Raw genomic sequence first — 27,877 nt, 5'->3', positions numbered from 1 at the left:
ATAGCAAATTAGCAATGCATAAAGTCTTTGGAAATTCATATTCAAGGCCACTGTTGGATAAGTAAAGTCCATATGCCCTTTCTCTATAGTTAGCCTAAAAGATAAGGTGGAAGTAGTTTCATGATTACATCTTTTAATATCTAAATAGCTAAATTTTCTTAGTATGTATGTAAGATTATTTGCTAAAATAACTTTTTTTTCCCCCCACTTCTCCTCCCATTTGAATTTGATTATCATACCCCAAAAAGGGGAGGGACCATCTGTACTTTTCGTGACGTCACAATAGCAACTGTCTCGACGTACGCTTCAAAATGGCGGAAGACTTGAAAGGATAAACTTGCTATTAATTTCTCAAATTTCTCCGATATTCGGTGGTTTTGTTGTCAGTATACCACGCTTTCAAATAAAGAGTTAGAAGAGAATGACAATTCTGGGTTGATTTTGTACAACACATGTAAAATGGAAGGCGATGAAACGAATTTCCTGCGAGATCAAGGTAAGCGACCACTAGACTACAGCTAGTGCGGGTAGCGAAAACGGTCGGTGTAGTTGCCCATCTCTGTCGGCCTGGAGTTCCAGCTCTTTATGGTGGAGTGTCCTAAGTTCGCACACATTTGAAAGAAATTTAGAAATGTGATATTATTAGGCCTAGATCTATATTCTATCCATGATCTCTTGTATTCTTCATAAATTGATTGAGATCAATTACTACCAAATGGACAGCAACTTTTGTTTGGACTACTAGATCTAGATAGAGTCTAGATCTAGGTCGTAGGTGCGAATAATCGTAGAATTCTACTTTTCTAGACTAGAATTTTTGAAAAGTAGAAAATAGAATTCCGGCAATAGACTAGACTTCTATCACTTATCACTTTGTAAGAGTTTAAATTAGACTAATTCCCTACTTGTATTTGTCCCAATTAGAGTCTACTACTTGTTTCTCTAGTCTCTTCTTTTTATACATATTCATTTTACATCATTTGCTTATTCACTTGACCCAATGCCTTCCTCCATTCATCTTCTCTAGACCTACATACCAAGTTGTCCATTTCACCTGGTATGTTCCTTTGTTCTCTTCTCATTCTGTATTCATGAGTCTTGTGTGTATGCTTTACATATTTCCAATTCTTGTTTATCATTGGTTCTCTTCTCCTTTTCCTAATGAATATTTAGTATTATTATTAAATCTTATTTTACTATTGGTTGATAATGTATTTCATTTGAATATACTTTGCATGAGGCACATGGACAGCATGATAATAATAAAATCACAGGCAGACTTGCACTGAACTTGAAGTGGGTGAGTGGTATTAATTTAGGGCTTGGTTTAGATTATAAGTTGAAGACTTAGGAGAGAGGATTTGTGAGTTTGGCAGTGGTTTGCATGATTGGTGTTATTTGGCGAGAATTGGCAAGAGGTTATTATTTATTAGGTTACAACTTTATCAGTGAATATTGCGATATCATTGTAATTGTCGTAATGTCAATCAAAATACAAATACGCTTCAACTGAAGAAAATTCTTAAAAACAATGAATTCTCTTCGCACATGAGAGTTTAAAGGTGATTTATCCACAAAAAAGTGATCCATGGCATCAGGTAAGATAATTCACAGATTGCAATGGAAATCACTTTTCCTTAGAGAACCTTACAAGTTTGATGACATCTCTCAAAATGAAGATTCTGGATCCTTGGGCTTTGCTTGACTTGTCAGCAAGTTCATATTTTTACAGAATAGATACAAAAGACTGCACAATTTGCAGCGCTTATGCACTTTTGTTACTACCGCTATAGATAATTCTATGAGTGCGCGTATGATCCTCTTTCCATTGGTGGTATCAGAATTTTGAAATCTTACAGATATTTTGAGATACATGTATGGAACTGACCGAACCATGGACAGCTACTCAATTGATCCTCATCCTAAATGATTGATACACATATGTATTGCCAAGAGGTTTAATTTCTTTTCCACATTCATTATTTTGTTCTATAGTCCAAAGACTGAATGCTGTTCTGCAACGATATCAAGAGAAGTATGGCCCTTTGGAAAAGAAGGAAGTGGTAAGATTCTGTGCTCTAAAAAAACTTGAGCTATAGTTTTTCTGAATAACCTTGATATTAATAATAATAATAATAATAGTTTGTTCTTTTATAGCGCATTTCAGGACCGAAGGCCCTCTCAAAGCGCTTTACAATGTGCAATGTACGCTTACATAATAATTACTTGAAGCATTCATCAAAAAGAATTAAACAATAGGACATTGTCCTCCTTGATAATATCACATATTGCTTTTACGTCTTTATGTTCTCTACTACCCATTTTGAGTTGGTTATGTACTCACTGACTCAAAAGAACATTTCTATTAAGCTCTTTTTCTTTAGATCTTCAAATCATCCAGATCACTCGGCCATAAAGCTTAACAATGTTCAGTTCCTCATTCATAGCTTTGTTATTGCTTTTGAAGGAGAAAGGATTCTCCACAATGAAGAGCAATGTACTAAACTATGTTTTTCCTCCCTGTTTATTATTCATTTAGGAGAGTCTATATCACCAGGGTGATCCAGCTGCTCCTTGGCAAACAAGCAGAATGTAAGTGATGAGAGATTTTAAAGAGAAATTTTACACAATAACATGTACCACATCATTTAAGTCCAACCAACCATCCTCCTCTATATACATAACTTTTTATATACCTCACTTAAGAAATCCAGCCATCTGATTGGTCGAATTGCATTCATAAACTTCAACTGTTCCTGTAAAATTCCCGGTAACCATGCTTAAAACATTTCAATATTTTTAATAACCATGGTTATTAAAAAAATAGGTCAGTCTCCATGGTTACCCCATAGGTTTACATGTTAAAAAATGGTTTGAGCGATGGAGGATACCATACGTGTGCGAAAAATTGGTCGGCAATTTCAATACAATTGAATCTCGATCGATCTTACCGACAATTTTATCTTGCATTGTTGACATGAAGACGAAAATTAACTCTCAAAAACAAAAAAACAACATCTGCCGATAGATCTTGATCTAAGTTCGTGCCAATATGCATTGCAAAAGTAAAAGAAGGGTCCGTTTCATGGAGCTTTTGCGAAGCATCCCTCACGCGGAGCCGTTTTCAATCCATTTTAATGTATATATTGGAGAAAACTGCCAAGCATGTTAACGGCGCGCGATAGCCGAGTGGTCTAAGCGTTGGTTTTCGATACACCTCTTGTTGTACGCAAGAGTTCGAATCCCGTCTTCGACAAAAATGTAAATTATTTTTTTTTTTTTTTTTTTTTAGTCTATTTTTTTTCGGCATATAAAAGTATTAATGACTGCTTTAATATTCGAGAAATAGTTGTTTTCATACGCTCTCGGGAAGGTTACAATTGGGCTATTCTAACCTTCCCTTGAGCGTAATAAAACAACTATTTCTCTCAAAGCAGTCATTAATACTATAATATGACATAAGAATGTACAATTTGTGAATGTACATTTCCTTTTGTCTGTCTTTCTTTTTAGAATGTTATCTCCGTTGATCACAGAGTATGACAAGCGAATAGCAGAGCAGTATCAGCAAATTGGTGTATATAAGGTAAGTAAAGTATGAAGAGCAAGGAATTATTATCAAGATATTGTATCACCATTTGTTTCTACATTAATTCCCATTTTTCTTGTTAGTTCTGTCTGACTTTTTCTTCTAATGTCTTTCATTCTCTAACTTTACCTATAACGATATTTTGTTTAAACTCTGCCATTATATGTAATATACTTGAAGCAAGAATGATCAATAGTGATACAGAATGATATGATGTGTGTTTTATGTACATTCTCCATTGCAGGCAGAGATGAGAGACCTTCAAAGCAAAGTAGACAAACTGGTCAAAGAAAATAACAGGTAAGACAACATCATGAAAGATAAGATTACAGTAATGAAGAAATCCAACAAGTAATATTTCACAAAATTTGAACCGTTAAACTTTATTAGTAATTAAATTGGTTGAGTTTTGTTTAACCTTGTAGCTCAACAATACAAACAAATCATTAACAAATATATGATATGTACAATATACCTGAAAGAAATGATGCAGAGGACATCTTTTTTCATGTATCTACTTGCGAGTTGCGATGTACAGAAAGATGACAGAAAAAAAAACAACATTTTAAGTTGAGTATGTGTTCAAATGACCTGTATTATCTGAGTCCACTATCTGGGCATACACATTTTGTTCTCAGCACACATTTTTGATGCAAACTGTTCTTGGCACACATCAATTTTTTTAATGTGAATGTGTGCTAAAGGAACATTGTGCCAAGCCCAAAGCGTTCTAACAAAAGCACAGTTGGACCACATTCTTGAAACACATTCTTGAAACACAATGTTCTTGCAAGCATTTTGTATTATTACTATTATTATTTTAGTCTGAACAAACATGTGCCGAGAATAGTTTTATTTTTGAAAGCATATGTGAACGTGTGCCCAGAATATTTTCTTTCAAGAACATTTTGTTCCAAGTCTACAATCTGAACACGCTCACTGTAGTATACATTTCGAGCAGTTGGAGGTTGAGTTGGGCGAAAGTAAATTCAGTTCAACTTTACTTTCTCATCAGACTGTTTATACTAATGTGAAGTTAATTGCTAACATTGCCTGAATTGTTGATTACTGTCTGTCTTGTACCTTTCAGTTTACACCACGAACTGAAATCAGTGGTTGGGGGACAGCTGGAAACAATTCAGTCAGGCTTGAGAGGAGACCACACTGAGGAGGATGCTGAGAAAGAACTCATTGATAACTTAAGGAAACAGATAGAGCTACTAGAAAAGGTAATCAATCAACCAATCAAACCATCAATCACACTTTGTGTTTGTTGAGAGAGAACTCATTGAAGATAGCAAAGCAGAGAACGGTGTTCAACCAATCAATCAATCAATCAAACTTATTGTATGTTGATATAGAACTCATTGATAACTTGATGAAACAGATAGAACTATTGGGAAAGGTAACCATTCTATCAGTCAGTAATGTTGTAAGATAATTCATTTATAACTTTAGGGAACAACTACCAGAAAAAGATTATTAATCAATCAATCAAATTTGTGCTTTTTATTCTCATACTCTGAAGAGAGTATTTCTATCTACATTCCTCACTTCTCAGCTGTTATTTGGTGGAGAGTAGATTAACATACTGCTCTTGTGCAAAGCCAGTAATTATTGATATCTTACAATCAAGCCCCAAATGTCTTTTATTTCCCATGTGCATCTCCATACAGGAAAGAGAAACAGCCAATGAGATGTGGCAAGAAACTGTACATGAATTAGACAGACTTGCATCAGAACATAGGGTAAGCCAAGCTACTCTCTTCAAATCAATTTACCTTATTGTAATCCTATTCATTGTCCAGATATAGTTTCCAGTCTTGTGTGTCAAATTGTATTATTGGTTGTGTGTCATACTGTTTCTGTGGTTTAGATATGTATACTTGACTTTTGTTTTGTTCATATTTTGAAATTTCAATCGTAGATCAGTGATGTCACTAGTAGTGGCAGAATTGATTGAAGTAGTTAAATGAATTAGTCATGTTATTTGACAGAGATTGAGTGCTGAAATCAGAGATCTATGTTGCAGCACCTCACAAATTCATCAAAACTGATTTAAGGCAAATCTACATGTATATACTGCTGTTTTGTATTTTATACTGACCTTTGAATAAAAGTTCTTTACCTTTTCAAGTATAAAAAGTTTGATGTGGATAAAGGATACATTTTAATTCCATATAACATTAATTTAAAGGTGACAATTGACCTATTGAAATGTTTCCCTTTTGAAAGAATTCAACTTTTGCTTTCCCGAAACTTAGTACAATATGTCCATTTATTTTTTTTCATTGGAACAAAAGACATGAAATAACATAAACAACAATACGTTTTTAAAGTTAAAGAAAGTTTTACAAAATATGTAACATAAGTATGAATTGTAACCAATTGTTTAAGTGAAAATATTCGGCTTTTTTCTTCTCAAAGAAAATTGCAGCATCCAGGATAAAGAGCTGCAAACTAGTATGTTTTTTACGTATTTTTCAATACGTAGTTTTGGGGAAAATATGTCTGTACGTTTTGCTGTGCTAAAATACATTTTTTGAAAGTTCCGAGTATGGCTGTGAGAACGTGCGTATGCATTGTTGTGCTATTGCATTGTGTGACCGTGCCCTCCATGCAATACATGCATGAATCTGCACGCACTCACCCTGCAAACTTTGTGATGAGAGGAGCAAGAATAGATGTACAACGCTTCAGGAGGATGGTGGGCAAGGGATCCAAGGCACAGGATGCTGAAGATGACGTCTTAAGGATTGACAAAACCTCGTCCTGTGAGACTTCGTCAAAATTCATCAGCTGAGAGGTCTCCATAGATTTGCTGATCAAGGTTGTCGCGAAGATGTCTAATCTTGGTTGTGAAGAAATCACTGAAATCTTGAGCGAGCTCAGATGGACTTGTGTGCTGTGATATTGAGTGCATTATACTCGCTACATTATTTTCCTTTGCTGTTTTCATCTACATGTAGTTTGCTCTACTATAAACTTTTCAAGTAAGTACTGTAATTCAACCAAAATGTTAATCAGCATTTTATTTTTTAATTTATTCACACGAAACAACTTTCTGACATTGAACACGTTTTTATTCAAAGAAACATAGATCTAGTTAGTAGCATTTCATAGGGGAAATAATGAAAAACAGATCAAACAGGCAAAATATACTTTTTCAAGCTGAATGAAAGTGACAGGTTGGCAGCTCTGAGGATACTATATTTATAAGATTTCCTTCCATATTTTGATGTATTCCTACATGTGCATGTGGTGTTTTTGTGTTTTTTTGGTACTGGGGTACTTATAATTGAACATTATAGCTAATGCCAAACAATGATTATTTTTTACAGGATATGTTAGGAAACTCTAAAGCTCAAGTCTCTACTCATCATGCCATAGAATCTAAAGGAGTAGCTCTTATGAGGGACAATCAACAGCTTAGAGATAATAACTACAAACTAGAAACGGTAAGTTAGACTTTCTTTATCATAACTTCATAACTTGGTTAATTAGTAACAACTACATGTGCCATTCAAAAATTCTCCCTCGCTATCACAATCTTTTCTATTATATTAGATTGCTAATGTACAGCAAATTAGGAGTGCTCTATAGTAGCCTACTCTTTAGAAACTTTGATAAACCTGTTATAGGTATCAAATCAATTTCCAATTCTGTATGTTAATTTTTAAAGTTCTTCAGTTAAAGTAAGGAAAGGTTGGTGAAGATTCTCTTTGTTGTCCATGCCTTTAGCAATGCAATGGAATTTGTGATATTTACGTTTTATGTTTACATAAATGAACAAGTTTGCATTCCTACAAAAGACAATTCCAATTAGCATACATTTATTTGGAAGCATAAACATGTCATGCATCAGAAATAATATATACAAATGAATGTGGGGAGGAGATAATTTAACACTGGCAGATCTTCACATAACTGTTGGTGAATAAGATAGTTGAATAATTTTAATACCGGTAATAATGATAGATGGTAATAGGGACTTATTTACCAAGGTATCCACATCAATATTACTGCTCTTCCTGAGGGCCCTGCAATTATTTTACCCAGAGATTGCCAGGTCCCTATTTACACCTGGGTAGAGAGTGGCATATGTGGATCCATGTCTTGCCAAATAATTTAAGTGCTGGGCTAGAAAAGGGCTCCATGAGTTTAACTGAATCTTTTCAGGATGTGATGAATTGAAGATGTGTTGATTAAATGTGATGTTATGTTATAGGCTAACAGACATCTTCAGGATGTGATGAATGCACAGAGTCAGGAGATAGAAGGTATGAGAGACCAGCTAAGAACAGTTAAAGGTGATCTAAGGACAACATCTATCCAACTCAGAGACTTCACTACTATGAAAGATACACTAGAACAACAGTGCAGAGCAAAGGTAAGAGCTTCTTTAAATGATAATGATAATGGTAGGTGCTTGTACAGCTCTCGTGTCTGTCAAACTAGAGACTCCTGGGGGGTGTTTCACAAAGATCTTTAGTCAAACTTAACTCGAAGTTGGACTTAAAAATCATGGAGAGCCATTTGAAGCCTTAAAATTAAATATAATCAAAAGTGAAAATCAAGTATTTAAGACTTTTTATAAATTCCACATCAAGAACATGACATCTCCTTGATAATAGAAAGTATGAAAGATTTAAATCACCATTTTTAGTCTTTCAAAATCAATTTTACAAAATGTTTTCATAGATGCTAACGGCTTTCCATAATTGTTAAGTCTAAGTTCGAGATAAGTTCAACTTAGGATCTTTTTTAAATGCCCCCCCCCCTGGGCCCCGTCTTATAATTGGTTGCGATTGATTCAAATCAATCACAAGTTTGCAGTCTACTATCTGTTATGTACATGTACATAGTTGCGATTATCAATCGCAAATAAGTTGCGATGAAGTGCAATTGTTTATAAGACAGGGCCCAGGTCCTCCACGATTATGATGTAGTACACAATGTGAAGTCAAAGTGCATCTGTTAATTTCTGTCTATAAAGCTGCTGTGCTCTCTCTCTCTCTCTCTCTCTCTGTCTCTACCCCCTCCCCCCCCCCCCCACCACACATGTCGCTAAAGGAAATCCCCTATAACTTGTCAGTGTCTCTCTTTTGCAATTCTTTAAATTGTTTTTATTTTCATGACAATTCGACTTGTGATTATATTATACCTATAAAATAATGATGATTGTAAAGTATAATGACTGTAAAGAAGGGCTTATAAATGATATTTAGGATACAAAAATGGCATTGCTCTTTATGACTTGTAAAAATATAATATGTTTTATATTGATGTTGATATTGATTGATTATGATTAATCTTATCCTTATTTTGAAATTTCTTTAGTTCATGAATTAGTAGTTATGTATAATCTTGTTGCTTTATTATTGTAAAGCGCCTTGTTATTTTCTCTGAAGATGAAATGCGCTATAGAAGCCTAGGTTATCCATATAATAATACGCTAAGGCGTCGAGGGGGGTATCCGGGGTCCATTTTACGGCGCCCAGATCTCCCCTCCCGCCCGCCCCCGGGCGCCGCCGGGCGGTCCCGCGGACGGACGGGGTTTCAATCTACGGAATTGGCCACGTCCCGGCCCGGTGCGACGTCCCGGTCGTCGTCGACGTCGTCGACGCGTCCGCACGTCCCACTTATCCGTCACGAATTTCATGCTTTAGCATGAAACGGAAGTGGACGAGCGGTCTGAGGCGCCGGTTGCGTTCGATTCGCCGGCAGCTCTTGCACTTTTTGCACGCACGGGTTCGATCCCGCCTCCGTCTCAAGTGTTTTTTTTTTCTTCCCCGTGTTTGTTTTGTATATTTTAGATGTTGTAATCTTTACCATTTTTTTTTTAATTAAAATGTCGACCTCATATTTAAAATTGTTGAGTCTTTATTTGATATTTATTAGCTTATTTCATGATCAGCGCAACAGATGTCTTCCCATATCCACGTCCAAACTTAGAGACCTATTTCCATCATTATTGCCGGGATTTTTATATAGTTTTCGTGAGTGGAGGTATGAAATCAAAGCTTATTTTGTGATTATTCTGGCCATGTTTACTCAGTTTTGATTATCATTTATTAAAGGAAAGTTTTCACAAGAAAATCAGAGAAAAACATCGTTCAGTTTCAAGAGCTCTGCCGTACGCATACAGTGTGTATAGTGCAGTGCAGCTGCGCTGGCTGCTCGACTGAGCTGAGTGAGTGAGTGAGCTAGCTATTCAGAGTCGAAGAGACTATGAAGGGCCAAACATGCCAATATTCGACAACTATACGCTATATTATGTATCCATCCATGCGACTATTTTATGTCTATCCATTCATTGAAGTAGGCCTACACGTGAACACAACAGCGGGCAGGCCGAAGTGCCATAAGATCGTTGGGGGGGGGGGGGGGGGCAAAATATTTTTTTTGCATCTTACATGTTACAAAAAAAAATCTGCATCTTACATGTTACATGCAGACCCCACAAAACATTTTTCAAAGTGTGGGGGGGGGGGGTGGTCAGGTAGATCGAAGCGAGTTGAGTGTAGGCGTGGGGTCCACGGGTTGTGGGGGGGGGGGGGGGCGAGGGGGATCAGGTAGATCGAAGCGAGTTGAGTGTAGGCGTGGGGTCCACGGGTTTCAAGGGGCCATAAACCCCCGAAAGCTCGGGGGGTTTAGGCGTTTAATTAGGGTCAGATGAGCATATTTTTAATACTTTATTTGGCGTGGGGTCAATACCTAGAGTTGCGTAGTGTTGCGTACCAACTACGCTGGCCTACGTTACTATATGCTGGGGGACGGAAAGGGGTACGCAAGATGAACGAAAACAATTCAACATGTTTAATTTTTTTCGCGTACTTTCGGCGTAGAAACTTGACGCAGAAAGTACGCCTTTTTACGCAACACTACGCTACATGACTACGCAACAGTACGCTACCCTACGCCAGATTGACAAAGCAGTAAAAGCTTTCCACACAGTAAGCAACCATAAGCAAACCTGTACGCCAGCCTACGCATAACCTACGCAGGGACTATTTTCCCATTAATACGCAGCCTAATTTCTGCGTAGTCGGTACGCCACACTACGGAACTCTACGCAGTTCCAGTGGCTTAAAGAATAACTACTGGTATAGTTGGATCGTTTTTGTTTTTTTATATAAGGCCAAATTAAAAAAAAAACATGTTTAGCGTCCTGTTTTTTCGAAAAATGGGAAGGAGGCCCTTTTTTTCTTTTTTTTTTCTTTCAAAATGGCCGCTCCGTACATTTTCCCTGACATTCAGGCTATTTTTCAAGATGGCGGCCGACAATTTTTTTTTTTCTTTTTTAAAATCAGAAATACATTTTAGCAGTGCTTTTCATGTTTTTTTTCTTTCAAAAAAAAAAAAAAAAAAAAAAAATAAATAAATAAATAAATTAAAAAAAAATAGGAGGCGGCCCCCAAAAAGGAAGCAGACGGGAACGCTGTTTTTTTCTTTCAAAAATAAAAAAAATAAAAAAATAAAATATTTTAAAAAAAAGCGGGCGAGGACGCTAAACATGTATATTTTTTTAATGGCCTGAATGGCAAATAAAGTTCTTGGTGGTTTTAATTTAGACAGTCTCTATATATCTATTTACACCCCCCGCCCCCCTCTAGAATCCCGCGGATTTCCGCGGGTCCTGCTAGTTATTATTATTATTATTGTAAGGTTTTAATTTTACTGAGCCGGATGGTTACTTGTTTATTTTACTTTGGCTTTCCACTCTGTTATGCTTCAGCGCACTCCTGACCTACATTTATTCTCTCATGTCTGCTAGCTCTTGGCTTCTATTGTTCTGTCCCTATTCATTCACTATGAACATGTTGGACAAAGAAAGCGGACAAAATATACAGTTCCTCAGGTAGACAAAGGAACATCCCTTCACAGCTATTATGTAAAAAGTGAATATCCATGTGACACCTGTTCTACACATTTTTACATAATAGCAGTGAAGGGATGTTCCTTTATCTACCTGAGGAACTGTATATTTTGTCCGCTTTCTTTGTCAGTCATGTTCATAGTGATTCATCCTCATGCACATTACCTGCCATAGCACCACATACACACTCACTCTTCCTATCTCTTAGCTATTCCACCCAGCACACTATAGGCACATGGCACTCTATCTTTTACAAGCTTTTCTATTGGTTACTTACTTCTTGTCCAATCTTGTGATTGGTTACTATTGTTTAATGGACTGGATGTCAGCCATCTTGGCAGCCATTTTGTGGTTGTATTAAAATCTAACAGTGAAGCTCAAGTCCTCAAACATGTAAGACTAGTTTTGTCTTGTGTGGGTCCTTACATTATTATATTGATGTATGTAGGACAAGGATCTAGGTGAGCTACGTAGTCGTGTCCAGTCCTCTGAGGGTAGGATACCAGGTCTTGAAGAGAGAGTCAAGGAGCTGGAGCTGACCATGGAGCTCATATCTCATATTATTATTATTATTATATTGATGTATGTAGGACAAGGATCTAGGTGAGCTACGTAGTCGTGTCCAGTCCTCAGAGGGTAGGATACCAGGTCTTGAAGAGAGAGTCAAGGAGCTGGAGTTGACTATGGAGCTCATATCTCAAGAGAATATGAGATTACAAGGAGCTAAGAAGGAGCTAGAAGACAGGATTAAAGCTCTGCATCAGAGATGGTAAATCTTGTTTGCTTTTAAACTTTTAAAAGTGAGAAGCTAGCCCTCAATAGCCCTTTGACCTCTGGTGCCTCTTCCAATCCCAATTCAATGGATTTTCTCTCTTTCTCTCACTTTGTACAAGTATTTATTTATGTGATGTGTTTATAACTTGGAATTGTATATGTTTTTATAGTTTTTGTCTTTTTATGAGTGGAAATAAACTTGAACTGTAACTGTAACATGCTAAACAGCAAAATAAACTTACATGTATGTCTGCAGCAGCAGTGAGCTCAACATTGCTCAGTCTTTACATGCATATCGTGGGGATGATTGGTTATGCAACCACTTCTTTGTGATTGCATGAGTTGCATTCCTAAACTTTTGTCATTTTGCGAGACAAACTGAGCCCTTTTTAAAATTCTTATAGGGGGAAAAAAAAATCTTTGTGCAGTATAGATGCACCTATTCAAATACAATAGGTGTATTGAGACAGTAAGAAATGATAATTTGTGAATTTTTATAGTAGCTAAAAATCTTTAATATGTGTTATCCAATTAAAGTATTAGAAATATCACAAACGTCCATAGCAAACATGAATGATAATACATAATGGTTGCTACCAACATTGACTGACATCCGGCCACTATTAGTATAGTTTAAAAATATGATTTTGTTTAGAACTTTTGATCTGATTTTTTATGGCACTTTTTACATGTTTGTAAATATGTACAATTCAGTTTTATATTGCAACTACTTTTTTGTTTTAATTCTTGTAATACCATTTCAAATGAATGATTGAAAGGATGAATAAATGTTTATATCTGGTAATTTGATTTGTATTTATTGTATTGATGTCATTTGGCCAATGTAATCTTTTAATCTTACAGTACAGATGCTGATTGTCGTGAATATGAAGCAACAGTGCAAGTAAGGGAGAGTATACAGATGTCAGAAAATGCATTGCTAGAGAAAGACCAGGTAAATTCACTTCATATTAAGAACACAAAACTGAATTATTTTTAAAGTGATGACTGAGGAATTAGATACCGGTATCTAATCCCAAAGTAGTAAATGTTCATGGAATACGGTATTATTATTTTTAGTTTTATGAAATGAATTTTATGGATTCCTGAGCAAATCCTTATTGCATGTTTAAAAAAAATGTCTTTCAAGATAAAGTAGAACCAATATTTAAATGAATTATATTATATTGATAAAGCTAATACACAAGTGCTTTTGATTTTTCTATGACTTTGGCTTGCTACATTGATCCACCTCTTATATAAATTTAATATTCCATACATGATTTTAGCATTGTCATTCCATGGAGTTGGAGCATTTTTGTGACATGCCAATGGGAAGTGAGAAGCCATGTCTCCTTTCAACCATAACAATGTTTGCACTAATTGTGTTTAGCTTAAAAAGCTCAACTAACTATGTTTAGAAGTACTATAGCTTCATGGTGAATCAATATTATAGACCCGAAATTTATGTAATGTTATATAAATTTGGTGTCCATGTAATGCTCGTAAAAAGAAAAAAGCACATTAAGGAAAGATTTTGAAGAGTATTGAAACAAGTGACTCTGGCAGGACACTTCTATTATAGTTGTTTTATCAAGTCTTTATTTCAAAGAAGTTTTTATACATACACTGTAGATACCAGGTCTATTATCCCATGCCAGACTCATGGCAGGCCATAGGGTATTTGCAGCGCTACACAAACAACACACACATTTATATAACATAATTTATGTTACAGTTACAGTTGTGTTACAGATTATATATCCATTGCTTAAACATCAACAGATGATCATCTTTCAAGTGTAGTAAAGTTTCTCATATCGCTACATGCATGGACAGCCTCATATCTTTTCTCCCCTCATGGAATGACCCCCACTATGACCTTTGACCTTTCTCCTTCATGAACGTAGGCTATGATCCGAGAGCAGCAGAAAGAAGAGGAAGTGAGAAGATTAGCGGATGCTCTGGGTAAACTAGTCAATGATGCAGGCAAACGAACAAGACAAGAAGTAGACAGCATCAGAAAGCAATGTAATACTAATATTGCTAAGCTGATGGAGGAGGTTACAGCCTTAGAAACGGTGAGTACTCATATCAGAGGTTTCGTGAAACAATAGATTGAGCAGTAGTATTCAAACCATGAGGTCCCGGATTCAATTCCAAGTTAAAATGCCAAAAGTCTTGTTTAGATAGGATGCAGCAAAACCACTGTTTTGTTTTTTATAATGATGTAAAGTGTAAGAGTCTTCACATTTCCTAAACACAGAGCTCAGTGAACAGGTGCAGGACCTTTTTGTTGCGTGCAGTCGTGCCATTCATTTACACGCAACAAAAAAAGAAAATGGCGGTTAATTTGCGATGCTTGACTGCATCATATCTGAATGAGACCTTGACGAATATGGCTCAACACTCCTGGTAGAGCAAAATCAGTCAGAAATGTATAAAGAGATATCTTGCTTAGACTCTTTGTTTGAGTAGTCATGCAGGTAGACCAATCATGTTGCAATGTCCTTGGTATGTGGGGATATTAACACTGATCATATTTCAAGCCCTTGTTCTTTCTTTCTGTCTTTTATTTTACAGGAGAATGCTGAGAAACAAGCTGAGATAGAAAGAGCAATCAGAGAGAAGAGGGCAGTAGAGCATGAGCTTGAACAGGTAAATATTATATCCTCAGATGATACTGATATACCACCCTGCATTGGGCTCATGTACATTTGGAAGTTGCTCTCATGCTTCCTATTGGTGTAGTTTCTATGAAAATGACTCATTCAGGGGATTATGTGTAAGCCTAAGGCACCAGGGCATTGATATATTTACACCATGTAAATTTGAGGGCTTTTGGATATGGTTGATATTCACCAAAGATAGGGAATGTGAGATAGATGAGCTTAGTGATTAGAGGAACCGTCTTAGAACTGGAAGACTCAAGATTCAAATAATTGCCCTTGTGCGAAGTGTTATTCTCTATTACAGAGAAGGTTGAGTTCTGATTTTCGCTGTACATTTTGGCTATTTCCCTCGCAGCCAACATAGAATTATAGGTAGCATAAACTCACAATAATCTTAGCTAGCACATTTCTGACCTGATGACCTTTTATGCTCCTTTTTAGATGTATAAAGAAGGCACAGCCGTGACGGGAGACCAACGTATAAATGAGTTACAGAATAGGATCATTGCAATGGAGAGATTAAAAGATGAAACCTTGATAAGAGCTCAACAGATAGAGAAGAACGTGCAGAGACAAGAGTACAGGTGGGTCCCATGGAATGAAGAGGAGTAGTCTAGTGGTTTAATCACTTGACTGGGAATGCAAAGGTCGTTGGTTCAAGCCCCGGCACGGCACTTATGTCCTTAAGCAAGGCATTTTATCAACATTGCTCCCCTCCACCCAGGTGTTAAATGGGCACCCAATGGGATGCAAATGTCATTGTTGTGGGATTAACACGTGCTCTAGCTGTACTAGCTTTATTGCTCCCCAATGGGTGGAGAATGTGTGACCGGGGTAATAATTATACTGTATAAAGTGCTTCGGTCAGTTAATGGTAGAGCGCTGTATAAGATACAAATATTTTACATGTCAGTTTTCTCCAACATAAGGAATAGTTAAGAAGCCTCTGCTGTCATATCAAATTTATTCTTCTTGTTTTATTCATAAAGATGAAAATTTAATGGGTCTGCCTGTAACAGGCCTACTTAAAGGAAGGGTTGGAAAGCTTACACATTTTCCGTAAGTTGAACTAGAACCTGGAAATAGGTGACAGTCCGTAATGTTTCATTTGTTTCTTTACAGTCATGAGGAAGAGAAGTCTAGGAGTTTACTCGTAACAGACCAGCTGAGAGGAAGACTTGAGAAGTTATCGAGAGAGTGTGAAACCTTATCAGATGAGAGACTGAGATTGACTGAAGATAATGATAACCTCAAGAAGAAGATGATAGAGTTACGCAGAGAGAAGGAGGATACAGGGAGATCAGCTGCTAAAGATGTATGTAATGTATATAGACTTCATATCTGTATCTCAAGATATAGACAGGGCTCGATACTACTAGGCAGTCAGTTCACAAGCTCGCTCAAAATCTTAGTCTGGACTCTAAGCATTTTTGAATTTTAACCCAATGTTAAAAGGTTAAATCCGGACCCCCTGCCAAAAAAGTTATTGCGTAGTCCTTATATAGGATTGAATTTGAATTACCCAAGCCTTTTGATTATTAAGTTTGTCCAGGTTCTGAGGCTAATCATCATGAACAAAAGAAAGCATTTCAACACATTACTGGACAGATGTGCACAATGTATGACTTTCTGCATACTTAACTTATCTAGGGGCAATATGGTTTGCCATTTTGTTCAAAAACTTTTGATTTATGTGCTCATTCCACAATAAAATATTGCATATCATAAACTGTTAAATGCGGGACTGTACTACTTGTAGCTACTTGCGCCCTCTATATAGCCAACAATGCCCAAGCAGTACCCGTTGATCCCCCATGGTCCCCTTTTTCTTATGTTAATTGAGAGCTGATTTGATGAGATAACTACCTGTCAGTGACCACGCAGGGAGGTCTTATCCCTCCTGGCCAACTAGTGCACATAGGCTTTAAATGGGATATTGCTGAAGAGAAGTTGTGTTTGTTGTTGTAAAGCGATTGTATTCCAAACATTAACAGAAACAAATTGGGGGTATGTGCTGCAAGTATTTATATGAATGTTGAAGGTACTAGAAATCACATAAGATTTAGCTTGATGATAACAAGAATATTTGTAATTCCGCAGTTGATCAGTGTAGAACATGAGATGAGTATGATGAGGAGAGAGTATGAGGCTCGTCTGGAGAGTGTGGAGGAGAACAGCAGACAATCTACCAAGGAACTCAGACAGATGGTCCTCACTCAACAGAGGATGAGCTCAAAGTATGTATCTCCCTAACCCTTATCAATCAACTCTTTGAATCTTCATATCATTGAACATTCCTGATGTCAGCTGACAGTATGCACAAAGCAAAAGAAACCATGTTTTTCATACATTCAGATGTTATAAACACTTCTTTCCCAAATGTTTCTTGATGAATTATGACATGTTACAAATAAAAGTATTCAGTATTCAGCCTACAGATTACTTACATTAGCTTTTGTTATTTAAGACACACTTGTGAAGATGTCGCAACTGTTGCCTGAAGAGCATGCATAAAACTTACATTTAGGATTGAAATTGCCTATTTTATGTATTCTGTATCATTTACAGATGTAGTAATTCTTAAAACCACAAAAAGAAAGTTATTGCTGGTAGATAACTCGTGACAGTTGGTAGGTTTACCTGTAGTGTCCATATATAACCATTGCTTCCCTCCTTCACACTCTATTGGTTTAAATGCACACTAATCAATTATTATCATCTACCCGTTGAATTTCTTGTGTTTTCTTTATAGATGGAAAGAAGAATGCAGAGTTCTGGGTCAGAAGTTTGAGGGCAAGATATCTGAACTAAGGTAATATAACTGTAGTTCTCTAAAATACAGCATAATAATATAATAATATTGCATATTTATATAGCGCACATATCCACCCTGCAAGGAGCTCAAAGCGCTCCAATATTACCCCGGCTCTGCTAGACATACATGTATAATGATTTTGAATGCGTTAATCCTGAGATGTTGTGAATTTGTCCAAGTGGTCATCATTCAGTGATCCAGTCATTCAAGAGTTAAATGTTATTTATTCAAATGGGCGAGTCCTCAGATATATTTCCATAAATCACTGTACTTTCTACCAATGTACAAATACCGTAAATCTCTGTGTATAAGGCGCACTTTTTTGCCGCCGAAAAAAGAAAAGAAAAACGAGGGTCACTGTTGACTCACCACTTGGAAACTACAACAACACTCAAATTTGTCTGTCATCTTGGTTTGAAAGTAATCTTTCTAATAGATCTCAATATGTAGTTTATAATAGTAATTCCTCAAATTTTTCTTCTATTACATGGCGTACAACAAGGTTCTATCCTAGGTACTCTACTGTTTTTAATTTACATTAATGATCTTACACATTTTTCTAAAAACGACATTGTTACTATTATTTGTGACAATTTCACAAGCACAAATCGACACCTTCAACTGCACCTTCTCCGCGTGGGTTTTCAGCAACAATAGGGGTGCGCCTTATACACAGGTGCGCCTTATACACAGAGATTTACGGTATCTATGAATTGTCAACAGCATTATTGATATTATACATGTAACTTTGTGGTAAAGTATTGGAGTTTATGCTCTTTTGACTCCAAACAGACAATATATGCTTGTAGATTAGCAACCAATGGATAAACAGCTTTAAGTGTTATCTGAGGTGTTTGATAAGTAAAGCCTTACCAGAGGATATTAGTGAATTCCCTACCCGACATGTCCTATTTATACAATCTTTTTCTAATACTGAGCCATTATGCCTCCTACTGATTTCTCTTCTTTTCATTCCTAGATCTCAGCTTACTATGCAGAAGAAGAGGAATGAGGATCTAACCAATCAAAAACAGCAACTCAAAGAACAGAACGTACAGGTATAATACCGTTATATATGGGATTTATTGAAATCAAAGCAAATCACATCCAAAACCAAGAACAAACAGTCCAAAGACTGACACCTGTCTTGGGTACAATATAAAATTTAAATCAAGTATACATCATAAAATGGCGGTAACGAATACATACTGTAAATAAGTTACCTCAGTCAAAATATTAAAAAAACTATCATCACTGAATATTGCAAATACGACATATAAACACTAACAACAATAAGTATATATCATTACAAGTAAATCAAAAGAGGATTCTCGAGCTGTGCAATAACTAAATCAGGCACAGACCGAGAGTCCAAAAACAGAAGAAGCATAAGACCATGTAATGGGGTTTAAAAAGATTAACAGTGAAGAGAGGGGAAGACAATGTCAGCTAAACAAAATTAAAGTGCCTCGCGCATTCCAGCCAGGAATCCTGCACAAACACAAGCTAGCCGTCCCCCACACCCAAACCACCCGCCATCCGATCCGGAATCCTCGCACTAGGTGAAGACCATGAACCCAACGGACAAATAATGCGGGTGCAGGGGACAACCAACAACAAATACAGCAGTTTTCCTGGGCAGATAGCTCGAGAATAAAATATAAGAGAGAGGGGGGGGGGGGGGGTGGGCCTTAGAGGGATTTCACAACAATTATTATCATTAAATACATTAAAAGGATATAAATGTACACGTAGATATGAACACAACTAAATATAACATTTCCGTAAACGTTAATTAAAGTGATGTTGGTAGTATAAGAACTGAGTACACCAATATACATTGTATTAATATATATAATGGTATTGAAGCAAAACCCTCATATGAGAATCAAACAAGTGTAATACTGAATAATAGGAATGTACATGTAATGCAGAAGGTATTATACAGTGAATGGAATTCCCATGAGGAGAAAGGACAAAGAGAGAGAGGAGGATGAGATAGAGGGAGAAAGAGAGAGAGGAACACAAACACAGAGCTGGTATAATATAACACAAATTAAAAATGTAATTGAAAAAAGTTATTTCATCCAAGTTAGCGGGAATGCACTTCAAAGGAATTGATTCATAAAAAAATAATTTTGAGGTAAAAAAATACATTTCCACATTTACAGGCAACATTAATCTTCAATTCACTATTTTGTGTGTTCTAAAACTCTATGTTCAGATTTTCAGCATTAGAGGTCAACAGTTTAAAAATTTGTTGCATTGCGCTTTTTTGTAACGTTGTGTCCGACACTTCAGTTCTCGTAACCTGTTACTATGTCTTAATTGTCTGTTTGATGATTGGCTTTCCGGTAGCCAATGGCCAAAGTTCTTGTAAAGCTAAGTGGCAAAGTCCCAACAAAGATCCTCTCTCCTTTCTTTGAGCCATACCAGGTTGTAAGCGCTGAGCTAGAGCATAGAAAGAGAAGAAAGTAAAACAGGGAGAGAGAGAGAGAGAGAGAGAGAGGAACTGAGAAAGGGAGAGAGAGAAAAGGAATGAGATGGGAAGAGAGTTAGGGAGGGAAATATCAATGCAATCTGTAGAATTTGTAAAAGTATCCAAACATTGTAGACATTGCAATTATACGGAAATACATGTACATGAAGCAAAAAGAAACATGTGCAATCTACCACAGAAGAATAGAAATAGTACAAGGAGGAAAAGAGAGGAATCCATGAAAAAGAGGGGAAAACACAGGATAGGAAATTAGAAGGGGATAGATTTACACAAGTTTCATAGTGTTGATTTCCTTCTCTGCCTGTGGTATAAATAAATTTTGGTATCTTGAAGTACGGCAAGCTGGTTGGTAAAGAGGGTCACTGTTTCTCAACTGGCGAAAATTGGTAAGGAATCCCTACCTGGGGGAAGCATGGAACGAGTGTCTGGATTGCAAGAGTGATTAAACAAAATTTGTGAGCAATTGTTGTTGTCCATCTGCAAGAGATGGAATCTCTAAAACTTCATGGGCATGAAGATAATCAACATAATTATATCCCAAAACGATGAACTAATCAATCAAAAACAGCAACTCAAAGAACAGAACATACAGGTATGATGAACTAACCAATTAAATTCATCAACTCAAAGAACAGAACATACAGATATGAGGATCTAACCAATCATATTCATCAACTCAAAGAACAGAACTTACAGGTATGATGACCTAACCAATTAAATTCATCAACTCAAAGAACAGAACATACAGATATGAGGATCTAACCAATCAAATTCATCAACTCAAAGAACAGAACATACAGATATGAGGATCTAACCAATCAAATTCATCAACTCAAAGAACAGAACATACAGATATGAGGATCTAACCAATCATATTCATCAACTCAAAGAACAGAACATACCAACTAACCAACTTAATTTGAAGTTAGAAAGTTGGACCAATATAAATGCCAGTTGAAAATTGGGACCAGTATAACACCAGTTGTAATAGAGATTTCCAGCATGGTCTGGTTTCCGGATGGCAACTTGCTTCCCATCTAAACAGCCACAGCAGTTTGGAAAGTTCCATCAATTCCCGAACTTGACTGCCACTTGTTTCCACCTGTCGGCATCTGATGGTGTTGGGAACTGCTCCAGTCTGTACTCCTCTACTGTTGTGTTGCACCCTTCTTGCACGAACAGGGAGATGGTGTTGTGTGCCACGCGGAACTCGTATGATAGACTTTTCTATGAGTTCCCAGTGGCCAGAAAGCGGAGGTTCACTGCAAGCTTGAGTCCAGCATGGATAGGGGGACTTCTATCCATGCTCTTAGTTATTCTTGGGGCCACCCGGGCCAGCATCTCGCAGAACATGTCGTTGCAACCAAGGTTTCTCCCAAAACGTTCTGTAGTTTCTTTTATTTCACATGAAAAAAAAATACAATACATTAACAAAACGTAGCATATTTACAAAATTGATATTCGTGAACAATAAAGACATCTGCATGGCACAAGTTTGTATGGTATTTACACTAAATAATTTCGAAATTACGATTAAAAAAAAAGGATAAAAAAGCATATAGCTTGTAGAATTTAAGTTCCTCAAAATAATTTTGACACAGTGTCATTCATAATAAGGTAGAAGTATAATACCAAAAAAAGCAGAGTATACAGACAAAAACAATGAAATGATATGGATGATGGATGTAAGAAAGAAGAGAAATAGGAATAAAAGGTAAAGAATGGGGGTCAGGAGAAGAATAAGGAGAGAGAAAAGGAAATTTCTAGAATAGAATGTTCAAGGTTGGGAGTCATAGTCCAGAGAAAAAATTAGTATAGTTGTGCATTCTGTGACGGGCCTCCTCCAATTCGTCTGCAAGGTGTGCAGCAACTACATACTGCTCACGGAGGTAAAGCATGTCCAACTGCATCTGCAATCCAGCAATACATGCACGATGAAGGCGTTCTGGGGGGGGGACAAATTGTGGCCTCGGACGTTGCACAGGAATGAGTGCCATCCTGTCACAAACGGTTGACTTGTGCGGTAGTGATCATTAAAAGCCGGCTTCAGCACACCAGAGAAAGAGAGAGTTTGAGGGCAATATGTAACTGTATTTATACCAAACGGGTGATGCCGCCTTGAGGGGCCCGCACAGGCAATATTCATATCAAATGGCCCCCGGACGGCAGACGCCCGGTGTTGTGCATATTACCTGGGGCCCTTAGGATGCCTGTAGGATGCCCGTATGGCACTCTTGAGCACCGCAAGGTGCCCGTAAAGATTTTTCATGAGAATTGACAGAAAAAAATTGTGAGGGGCCCTTCGATGCCCCCTTTACTGGCTTTCAAATTCAAATTCAAAATTTATTGTCCAATGATTGGAAATTTGTTCCGTTTGCATGTCAGTACAAGATTACAGATTATAAACATCAATAAGATACAGAATAGTACATTTGACTTGAACATAGGTAACACATAAAGACACCCCCAAAAAACACAAAATGCGATAGTTCAACATGCAAACTAAAATTTGATTCATAATTCAGACTAAGTAATTAAATTTAATTCATAAAAACATGAGTTTTTCGGGTAACAATGACAAAAATAGTATCAGAAAGTATATCCGCATGTTGACGATTAGACGAAAACGCCGGGAGTATTGGGAGCACCTAACTCATCACCACACCGTCCGTACGGCTGGTGAAAAATGTCCCAGCACCTGTAGGAACTGTACGGCAACTCAAACAAAAACAGCAACTCAAAGCTTAAGTCATATAATTCACAATACACAACCAGAACCATTAATTCACGCAATATGAAATTTCAATTATAGTTATACATTGTTATTTTGTGTATTTTAATTCCACTTTTCTGTTAATAGAATGAGCAGCTTCTATCTGACCAGAGGGATGTGAATAGGAAGCTACGTCAGAAAGTTGAATTAGCTGAACATCAAGCTACTGAGGTCACTAGAAAGGTAAATGGTTGTAACATCTCTTTAGGTGCTTCATCTGAATGGAGTGCTAGAAATATTTTATTGTAGGTAAACAACCAGGGGACATACAACTGTAAGTCCTATACAAAAGACTGAACATTCACCACCAAACATCTCGGAAACTGTGTGAAGATGAATATGAATTTCTCATCTTCATGTAGTTAAATTGATTTGATACATGATACTGGAACAAACGGTAACTAGCTTTGAAATGTTGACAGGAGTAATTTACAAAAGAAATACAGTAAAACAAATTTTAGGGAGAATTCATAGGAAAGGAGCTCTTTCAGAAATTTCCATTGTCATCCACAGATAATGTACAGACCAAGTAAGTTTGAGCTTTGAATGTTAATCATTTATTATATTCCCTCTCTCAGACTTGTACTCGAATAACAGATCAGCTATGGTTATGCTTTGAATATTGATGATTGAGTATATTTTCTCTTACATGTATTACCCAGTTAACTGATAGATCAGCGAGAGAGAGAAGACTAGCCCATGATAAGAAGCAGCTCCAAGCTCAGCTTGACAAGATCAGAACAGAACTGACTAGATCAGACAGGTGAGATATAAAACACTTCACAGAGAAATCTTGGTGAATCCTTTCCGATGTTATGACTAGAATTGAAATTTTTTGAAAGGAGATGATGTTTTATCATTCTGCTACAGGTGTTGTGGTCTAATTGATATGTAATCGGACTGTGGATCATGTGGTTTGCGATTTGAGTCTTGCCATGGCACTAATGTCCTTTGTCCAGACATTAATTTACATTTTCCACTCTCCAACCAGGTGTTAAATGGGTACCAGTAGGAAGGAATTCCTTGAATGCTGTGAGCGCAGAAATCAATAGCATCTTAGGTGGTGGATATGTGCACTAGTAGCAGTAGTAGTCATATCATTTGTCTTGTCAAAATAAAGACAAAGAAAGTTCTATTCCTACTTGTAAACTTGATGGCCTCTATTTTTATATGGCTTCCTTTTTTCTTTTTGTTTAAACTGGATCACCTCGAGTGATTCACAAAGTTGTGTGAGGTGTAAATTTATTCTACTTTTCAACAAATCAATATAGGTCACACTCATTTGATTACTTTGTGTTATCATTTCAACTTTATATGCCGATGTGAATGATACTGATTGATATGCATGTATCATTGTTTTGTTTTATTTCATTGTGTCCATGGCTCTGCTCCCCATTAGAATGTTACTTTAATATTAAAATCATTACATTCCGTTTAGATATCTCAAAACTATGGATTTCTTGTTCTTCCTAAGCTCACTACTAAGGAGGGGGAAAGAACCTTTACTCATGCAGGGCCTTCTTAAAATGTATCTGTTGTAATGCAGATGCTTTTATGTGATTTTTTTTCTCTCACAAGAGCGCCTTGAGCATTTGATTCCAAGTGGATTTGGCTCCTCACATATCTTATATATATTATTACATCTATTACTATCATTGTTTTGTTTGATGACAGAGGAGGCCATGTGTCTCTACACCTACCTACACCACACCTAAGTGCTACATACAACCAGCCTAAACCAAGCCATCCTACTAGTGGGTTCATAAGAGATAGAGCACCTTCTATTACAAGCTCTCATCATAGCTACAAGTCATCGCGTAGCAGGAGCTCATCACCAGAATTTAGTACATAAAATGTTTAGCCGTCCGTCCAGCTATTTATTTATTTATTTAATCCAATATCAAGGATTTTATAGAAGCAAGCCAATATCATTATAGAAATGTTTTTTCTGAGTTTATGTGAACTTTTCACAGATACACATCATTCTGTAAATCTGATATGAAAATCCTTTTAACTGCTCTCAACATTTAGGTTTTTATTCTTGTTTATAAACAGATCCTACTGTATTTAACATAGTCTATCTTGAAATATGACCAGGGCCCCATCTTATAAAGAGGTGATGTAAATTGCAATTCATTTGCTATTGATGTCAATCACAACTATGTACATAAGATATAATAGACTGCAAACTTGCGATTGATTGGAGCATTTGTGATTGATCAAAAGATCAATCACAACTCTTTATAAGACGGGGCCCATCATGTATTGCTTGTGTTCACTTAAATCATATTTTGCTATTTTGTGTGTTGTGTGTACTACTATGCTCTTCAACTATACTATGCTGTGTGATACATGTTTGTGTTGTAATGTGTTGTGTTAGTCAGTCTTGATATTAGAAAAAAAAAATGAGTATCGTTAGGTATGAAATTCTAAATATTTAGATTATTTCAGATTGAGGTTCCTTGTGGCTATACGAATAGTTAAATTGGAGTTGTGAGGTAGTCTAGACCTTTCATTCAGACAATTGGCCAAATTATGGACAGTCTAATGTCTGGTGTGATGTCACTATGATTCGCAGCTGATCAGGCCTTGCTTTGATCCAACTGGGAAGCAGACAATACCAAGCTTTTACAAGTTAACTATACATATAACCATTACAAAGGCTTATTTAAAGCATTGTGTGTTAACATGCCCCTCCAGTGTCTCATAAACACAGGTCATGTTACAGTGGAAAACACTCTGTCCTTTCCACAGGAGAGCCACCACCTTTGAACAGTAAGAACCCACTGCACTATTTGTATAAGAGTAGGGGGAAACCCTGGTGTAGTGGTCCACCTGCACAAACCCCAATCAGTTATATCGGGAGGAGAGAGCCGAGATTCATAGTGATTCAGTTCGCTTCCCCCCCCCCCCCCCCCCCCCCCCCCCACAGGCATAGGTGACACTAAATACTTAATATTAAATAAGGAATTTTAAAATAGTAACTGGTAGTCTTTTGTAGCTAATGATATTGTAATTTCTTCTAAAACTGGATTCCAGTTGGAAATTTCTGTGTGTGAAGTGTTTTCTATATATTCTATTTATCATCAGTTTTGTGTACTAGGCTGTTTATCCATTCTCAATAAACAGTTCAATATTGGAGTTGTATCAAGACATTACAATACCTACATACTATACTAGTAAGATGAGACACACATGCATAAGAAGAGTGTGTGGATTTCCATCTGTTAGTAAATCCTGTAGTATTTAAGTTTACCATAACATCATGTAATCTAGCAGTGCTCATATTTGTGCTTATTACATGGTTGTTTTACACCATGTTTCCGTTGTTGTTTTTAAACACTCAGATATGTGACATACTGATTTAATCTAAATACCTACCTCCTTTTCCTTGTATTTCTCCTTACAGATATATTTTGTAGCCAGGGATGATGACCCCAAACATGTTATCAAAATTCAGGAATACTCCTTTTCCTAGATTGTTCTTAATTGTGATGTACCTTCCCAGAGGTTTACATAAGATAAGGACAGATTTAATAGGAAAATAAGTGAAATGTATGACCCTTGACAAGAAACATCCAGAATGTCAGAGAATCTCTGTATCAAATATCACTTACAATAGTTTTAATTGATTGACACAAAATCAGATGAGATGTTATCAACAAACTCGTGACAACTATGAAAACAATTACTTAGTCCATCAATATTTTGAAGAAGAAAATTGAACATTACTTCAAGTAGCTTGTTTGATTCCATGTTTTCTACCTGCTCTTCATGTATTGCCAAATACAGAAGCCAATGTATAACAAAGGTCCTGCAGGAAATTCTTTTGTGTCACACATTTTGAAACTGGTTTTTCAGTAGCTTCTTTGCCTGCAAGTATGACCCAATTCAAGAGATGTACATTTAATTCACTATGGAATAATGTGGTTAAACACCATGTTGAAAAAACATCTGTCTCAAAATACCAGTTCTCTGTTGTATTTTAATCACTTCTATGTTATGAAAACATTTTGTTTAAAGGTAGCTCAGAGATTTTTGCTGTCTCCTTTATTCAATAAATGTCTAGGGAATTCAAATTTTCTTCATTCTAGCCTTGATAAAAAATGACTATGATTTGGATTTAATCTAAGAATGACAACCAAAGATCTACACTAAACAGTACAATCTCAACATGTTATATGCAGGATGTTAAAGCATTGATATCAGTGATCATGAATCGCAATAATAGTATAACACAGTAATGCCAGTATCTTCTTACATTGTGTAATATCTTAACAGATTTCTTAATGATTTTTATACAGATGCTGCCATTCTATATATATTATTGAAAGTTATGCCAAATAAAACTGTTTTATATTAGCAGGTTTACACAAATTGTTTGTTTTGGAGTATCTTTATTTTGTTTGACGTGGTCTATGTTTATATTCTGTTCATGTCCTTTCCAGCACTATTTCATTTTTTGATTTAAAAAAACAAATATAGTATTATTATGTAGATCTTCCTTGAAGCTATTATCTATACAGCCCTGCTGATAATACCTAGATCAAGTTTAAAAGGAACTGAGTTTAGATATTGTCGGTGTTTGTGTTCCACCTTATCAGGAAATATCTGGACAGTTTAGAAATGTTCCTTTCATTTTGGTGAATTCATACAAAGACTAATACAATCAAAATTAATGAGCCATATTCATGCTGTTCTTCATCCATCCATCCATAACATCTCCATTGTATAATAATAATACATTCTGCCATTATAATATATCATTCTTTATATTTCTTTCAAATCATGCTTTCAAATATATTGTTACTGGTCTGCCTTATGCACTGATTCACCATTCCCTAAGGGGAGTGATGAATGATGGGGGCTTGAACA

The 27,877-nt window shown here is 36.4% G+C and overlaps 2 protein-coding genes across 2 annotated transcripts; both read left to right on the top strand.

Moving 5' to 3' along the window:
* The first annotated feature begins 290 nt into the window (after positions 1-290).
* On the top strand, positions 291-12,075 carry LOC100892314 (sodium channel and clathrin linker 1). Its single transcript, XM_030980240.1, has 10 exons — positions 291-496; positions 1,996-2,063; positions 2,540-2,592; positions 3,514-3,586; positions 3,834-3,889; positions 4,680-4,857; positions 5,266-5,337; positions 6,931-7,047; positions 7,818-7,979; positions 11,917-12,075. The coding sequence occupies exons 1-10, from the start codon at positions 460-462 to the stop codon at positions 12,073-12,075; spliced, it is 975 nt and encodes a 324-aa protein (XP_030836100.1). The 5' UTR covers positions 291-459.
* Positions 12,051-25,916, top strand: LOC592850 (sodium channel and clathrin linker 1). The gene is made up of 12 exons (XM_030981204.1): positions 12,051-12,237; positions 13,107-13,197; positions 14,153-14,323; positions 14,826-14,900; positions 15,356-15,498; positions 16,037-16,229; positions 17,015-17,151; positions 17,667-17,726; positions 18,709-18,787; positions 23,090-23,185; positions 23,665-23,765; positions 24,677-25,916. Exons 1-12 carry the CDS (start codon positions 12,152-12,154, stop codon positions 24,852-24,854), a joined length of 1,410 nt encoding a protein of 469 aa, XP_030837064.1. The 5' UTR covers positions 12,051-12,151; the 3' UTR covers positions 24,855-25,916.
* Positions 25,917-27,877: the final 1,961 nt, after the last annotated feature.

The sequence above is a fragment of the Strongylocentrotus purpuratus genome, unplaced genomic scaffold (genome assembly GCF_000002235.5).
Source record: "Strongylocentrotus purpuratus isolate Spur 01 unplaced genomic scaffold, Spur_5.0 spur5_scaffold_11, whole genome shotgun sequence".
Lineage (NCBI taxonomy): Eukaryota > Metazoa > Echinodermata > Echinoidea > Camarodonta > Strongylocentrotidae > Strongylocentrotus > Strongylocentrotus purpuratus.
This window is presented reverse-complemented; position numbering and strand designations above follow the sequence as displayed.